The sequence below is a fragment of the Equus asinus genome, chromosome 21 (genome assembly GCF_041296235.1).
Source record: "Equus asinus isolate D_3611 breed Donkey chromosome 21, EquAss-T2T_v2, whole genome shotgun sequence".
In the NCBI taxonomy this organism is placed as follows: Eukaryota; Metazoa; Chordata; class Mammalia; order Perissodactyla; family Equidae; genus Equus; species Equus asinus.
The window spans coordinates 62524650-62530649 of record NC_091810.1 but is presented as its reverse complement, the minus strand read 5'-3'; the positions used below and the strand labels follow the sequence as shown (position 1 = coordinate 62530649).

Genomic DNA, 6000 nt, shown 5'->3' with positions numbered 1-6000 from the left:
TTCTTTCTTCTTCAATTTTACATTATTTTCCAAATATTCAACAATAGACAGATAATTGTTAGATAATATTTTTTAAGCTTAATTCTAGACCTTTCTTTTGCATAGCTATAAAACTGTACTGATTAACTGCAATAAAATGAACTAAAACAATGCAGGAATATGAGAAGTCAAAGGTTAAGTTTTTTAAAAAAACCTCATGTATTAAGGATTAATATACTAATCCTTTCTATTTACCGTAAATATTATTATAAATTAATCATTATAAGATACACTTGAATTTACAAATAGATCTGGCCTGATGATGAGATTCTAGTCTTTTACTGTAAGACATAACTTGGTGAAAAGTCATTTTGACCTAAAGTTTGTAAGAACAAAATATGAAAGAATACAGCAAATTTACTCCAAATTTAAAATTTCATGTTCAAACCATATCTCACTTGAAAATGTCTGAAGTCTGTTATAGATTTTGAAAAACCCATTAGAAATAAACATGTTTTGTAATGTGGAATTATATGTTTCTCATTAGTTCTGAGCAGTGCAGTAAATGGACACTGATAATTAGTTTAGGAGAGAAGAGCAGGAAGAAAATATTTAACCAGCAGCTTTTTATCACCATTCTTTAATAGCTGACATCTAAATATGTTTCTGGAATGAACAAATTAAGGGTACATTGTACACAGTGATCTGAATGGTCAACAATAACTTTCTTGTAGTCTTATCAACTAAAATTATAGAATTTTAAACATGACTTTTTTCCCCACATTTTTATATATTAGCTTTCACTTAGTCACATTAAACCACACTCTTCTGTTACTCAGTTCATTCATTTCTTGAGTCCTGCCTTTAAGATGCCAGGTGCTTCACCTAAGTTTGCAAGTGCAGTTATTTTTCAGGTTAAGTTACTCTATTTAGTTGTCAACAGTAGTTAAAGCAGAACCTTAAAGAAGAGGTGAAAATTAAATCCATATTTAGATTCAAAATGATTATAAAACATACCAAAGGTCATGGAACATAAAACATTACTGAGCAGAGTTCAATGTTTAAAATGCCTTTTCTTCCTAAAGATACATATATGCATATATAGCTCTATACATTTGATTGTGGTTGCTACTCCTGATACATCTTTTCTCCTCAGGTGCACTTCTAAAATTTATGAGAATACCATTGATACAGAACCTTCTAAAGATTTTTTAGAAACCTAGTATAAGTGACTTGTCACACAGTGAGACAGAAAAGCAACTGATATACACTGTTAATTTTTTCAAGTAATGTTATGTACAGTTTTATTGCCAGTATATGCACAACAGTAAGCATAGAACTATAAATACACAATGTAATTAACAGTAGAAAACAAAATTGTTACAGGTAAAGGAGCGGGGATATAAAGAAACTATTTCCTGCTGCTAGAACAGAAACAAAGGAAGTAAAAGCCTATGACAAATCATCCATTCAGTACTCTTCTCTTAAATTCTTTACATACATTTCTACATTTTTTCAATTAAACAAAGAAAGTACAGATAACTCTGTAACAATAGCAAACTGCCTCCCTAATAGCTATTTGCCTTTCCAGTCAAATTCACTTTATGTTAGGATTTAAAAAAAAAGTCAAGATGAGAAATTAGCATCCTGGTTCCAAATTATCTAATTTGCCTTTCACCCAAACTGGTAATTTTTGAAAGTTGGCTGCACATGAAAAGAACAGGTGTAGCAAAAGGTGATTAAAAAAATTTGTTAAAAAGTAACAGAAAATCACTCTTTAAGTAGTTTTCCAAAAGACACTGTAGGCAGCAGCTCAGTTAAAAGTATTAGCCCTGAAGAGGTAGAGAATTTGAGCCCATTATACAGAGATAACAGCCTTGGCACCATCTTCTCTCTCATCAGGATCAACGTTTTCAAGTAAGACAATTTCACGGTAAAAGGAAACCAGGTTCCACCATTTAAAGAAAAGGTGCTGGTCGACTCCCATGTCTCAATAATTAGTTTATTAAATGAGAAACAGAAGACTGTCAAGGACACACATGCACTTGATTTTCTTTTTGTCTGTTTCTATTATCAAGTTTATTCATAAGTGAATTTGATATTAATAAATACAAAAAAAGCATCATTCACAACAAAGATAAACAAACCAAAAAATCCTGCAATGAAACCCTCTATTTTAATAAGTATGAAGAAAAAAACAGGCAGATGATTTGGTGCAGCTTTCTTAAAGGATCTTAGAGGGGATATGGTTTTAAATAAAGATGGCAAGATCAATAACCAACAAACAATATCAGTTTTACAGAACTGGCTAATTCTGTAACATTTCTCTTTGAGGTCTTAGTTTTAAACTACAGATCACCCCAAAGAAGTTGCAACTAATGACATGTATCACCATCACACCAACAGAATCCAGCTGTAGTTCAAATTAGTCCTGCTTTGTTTCACATCATTTCAATATTTCTAGCATAGGACATGATACGGAACAAAATTCAAAATAGCAATAAAAATATTATTCTGCATTTGAATAAAGGCAACAAAAAGTTTTAGACTGTTAAACTTTTAAAGCTTTAAGCATTCCTGTTTAACCAGCATTTAAAAAAAATTTATACAATCATAACACTGGCAAAGGTTAATGGGAAGACAAAGAAGTACAAACGTGAAATGATGAATCAGATTAAAAATTACTTTGTATTGATCAACTGATATTAATACTGCTTCTTCTTGAATTTGGAATATCTACCATAAAAGTTACATGCAGACTGAGGATAGCCCTCTGTTACAGAAAATACAAAACAAAAAACTAAAACTGGGAAACAATGGTAAGTTCCAGAAGATGTATTTGAAAATTTCCTTTCATTGATGAGGGTGGTCTGTCTGTCCTTTCTTTGAGAGACCTGGTTCACTTCAGTCAGCTTCATTAACTTTGCCCAGAAACATCAGTAGTGGGATCCCCTCCTCCAGAGCCTGTCTGTGCACGTTTGATGTAAAGATTCAGCAGCTTCATCTGCAGATTCAAGCCAAACACATATCATTTGAACAGGCTGCTCCAAATTACAGTAACTCTTTGATCCAAGGGTTTTTAACCAGGTGTCCCATGGGTTTCAGGGACTCACTGAATCCTCCGAACTATGTGTAAAATTTTCTGTCTGTATTTATTTTTCTTGGGATGAGATTTTACTTAAATCTCAAAGTGGTCTGTAACAAGGAAAAGGTTAAGAACCACTGCTTTAATCTATCTATAACTTATATAGGTCTTTAATGTAAGGTGTATACTTATTTTCCTTTATATGTATTTTTTTACAACCTTTTGCTATTTAAAAATAAATTTGATCATAGTAATGATAATCGTTAGGATTTTGGGAAACTCTTTAAATGAAGGTGAGTGCCTCCTGCCAGCTGGTTCATACGGCATAATTCAACAATCATAGGATACCTTCACCCCCTAGGACAAATTTCAAGGTTCTGATAGTATCAAAGAAATGAGGAAAGCAAGACTGACTGACTTTATTTTTTTAAGTCTTAAGAGCTAATTGGAAATTTTAATATGCCATATCAAAGTTGTACATTTATCCAGATCATAGTAGTTGTGTCTGCTCTCAGATTTGTCCCTCAAGTGAAGTCAGCAGTTTGGCGGGGTGGTTGGTAGATGGCTGTGAAAGAAACGCCTACTGCTTCTGGTTATTTTTAATAGCCAGTGGACTCCTTTCCCACTCCCATACCCAAATCCTTACCCCCAAGGGCTGTTTAATTAAGAATAAATAGATTGTTGTGGTTATATATTTTTGGATTACTTTATATTTTGCAAAATATGGAACACTTGAACATTTAAAAAATTTTCCCGTTTGAACTATGATAATCAAATATTTATTCTCCTTCCTTTTCTATTCTTAAAATGCAAACAGTAAGAGGAGTAAGTTGCATGCTCAAAGCCTGACTTATTCAAAGCCAAACAACAAATTTACCCTTTAACACACACAAACGACTGAATTTTGAAGAATGTACCATGGCCACTATCTTTAGAACAAAACAGCACTACTTACTTTACTGCCAGTGAGCTGACTGAGATGTGGTTTCAGTTCATCACCAATTACCGCGTGAACAGCCACCAGGCAGAAGACACAAGCTTTCCGAACACTGCTCTCTGAATTATCATAACCCTAGGGAGGGAAGCCCTTGTTAGCACTCCTGGGGGATCTGAGAAAAGAACCTTTCCAACAGAGACAGAAGATGCAACTCAAAGATGAGATCTCAAGTGTACTGAGGAGTATACAGTCTAAAAGAAGACAAAGTATAATGATGTACACCTGAATTTTACACAGTATTATAAACCCATGTGACCTCAATTAAAAAAAAACAAACAAAAAACCAAGTGCACTGAGGAGAGAAAGAGTTACTGACCGAAGATACATTGTCAACCTTTTCAGGCAGAGACGCGCCCTTCTCTCCTTTCATCTCCCATTTGGCACCTCCACTCTTAGGTTAGCCTTTCTTATCAGGTTCTTTCTTATTTAGCCTGAAGAACTGAAATTCTCTTGAGGTCGCCCCTTTGCCACTCCTCCCTGCAGTCTCCAGATTAACCTTCTTAAAGCTTTCAGCTTTAGGGAACTCAACAGCTCCTCACAAACTCCTTGGCCTGGCAGTCAAAGTACTCCTACAGTCCAGGCCGAATTAAGTTTAATATCCCTCCCATCCACACCATGACTCTAAGTTATTCACCCAGCAGTCACTTATTCAGTCCTCATTATATGTATGATATATACATATTATGTACATTCTGTTCTTAGTACCAAAACACAAAGAAGAAAGAGATTTGGATGTTATCTTCAAGGACCTCACAATTTAGTGCGTAGTATTAGGCTTAAAACAAAGTCACAAAGATAAGACTATAGATACACAGAAAAACGAATGACTAATTCTCTTCAGGAATGGTCTTAATATAGGCACTATATAGTATTAGGCAGGCATTAAACTCACACTATTATTAATATTCTAAGATTATATATTGGATGGAAAAAGTTCATACTTGGGGACAGCCCTGGTGGCCTAGTGGTTAAGTCTGGTGTGCTCTGCTTGGTGGCCTAGGTTTGGTTCCCAGGCATGGACCTACACCACTTGTCTGTCAGCAGCCATGCTGTGGCAGCAGCTCACATACAGAAAGAGGAAGACTGAGGGGCCAGCCCAGTGGCGCAGTGGTTAAGTTTGCACATTCTGCTTCAGCGGCCCAGGGTTTGCTGGTTTGGATCCCGGGTGTGGACCTATGCACCACTTATCAAGTCATGCTGTTATAGGCGTCTCACATATAAAATAGAGGAAGATAGGCATGGATGGTAGCTCAGGGCCAATCTTCCTCAGCAAAAAGGGGAAGATTGGCAGCAGATGTTAGCCCAGGGCTAATCTTCCTAAAAAAAAAAAAATAAAAATAAAAAAAAATAAAAAATGAAAAGAAAGAGGAAGACTGGTGGCAGATGTTATCTCAGGGTGAAACTTCCTCATTAAAAAAAAAAAAATTCACATTCTATGATTAGGTTAAGCGAAACATGTTACAGAATATGATCTCTCTCCTTTTTTTTTGCATAGGAAAATTAGTCCTGAGCTAACATCTATGCCAATCTTCCTCCACCTTATAGGTGGGGCACTGCCACAGCAAAGCTGATGAGTGGTTTAGGTGTGTGCCCAGGATCGGAACCAGCAAATCTGGGCTGCTGAAGTGGTGCACACCAAACTTAACCACTACGCCATGGTGCCAACCCCAACATGATCCCATTTTTGTTAAATGGGATGGGTTTCTGTACACAGAAAAAGCCATATTACATCTATCACTGCAAATTAGTATAACCACTTTGGAGAGAGATTTGGCAATATCTAGGAATTCTGCTTCTAGATATATACACGTAAGTATAAGAAGATATTGCATGGAAGTTCATTGCAATATTTATGTTAATGAGAAAAAAAGAAATAACCCACATACCCATCAACAGATGAATGGATAAACAAATTGTGGTATTTACATAAATGGATTAT

The 6000-nt window shown here is 35.3% G+C and overlaps 1 protein-coding gene across 50 annotated transcripts in view; it reads right to left on the bottom strand.

Moving 5' to 3' along the window:
• Positions 1 to 1256: 1256 nt before the first annotated feature.
• CLASP2 (cytoplasmic linker associated protein 2) overlaps positions 1257 to 6000 on the bottom strand; it is a 164783-nt gene continuing 160039 nt past the window's right edge. For all 50 annotated transcript variants that reach the window (XM_070492367.1, XM_070492372.1, XM_070492369.1 and 47 more), the window contains 2 exons: positions 4020 to 4136; positions 1257 to 2983 (listed from right to left, as the gene is read on the bottom strand). In XM_070492367.1, the coding sequence (XP_070348468.1) occupies positions 2897 to 2983; positions 4020 to 4136 (204 nt within the window). In that variant the 3' untranslated portion in view covers positions 1257 to 2896. The remainder of the gene's footprint in view (positions 2984 to 4019; positions 4137 to 6000) is intronic.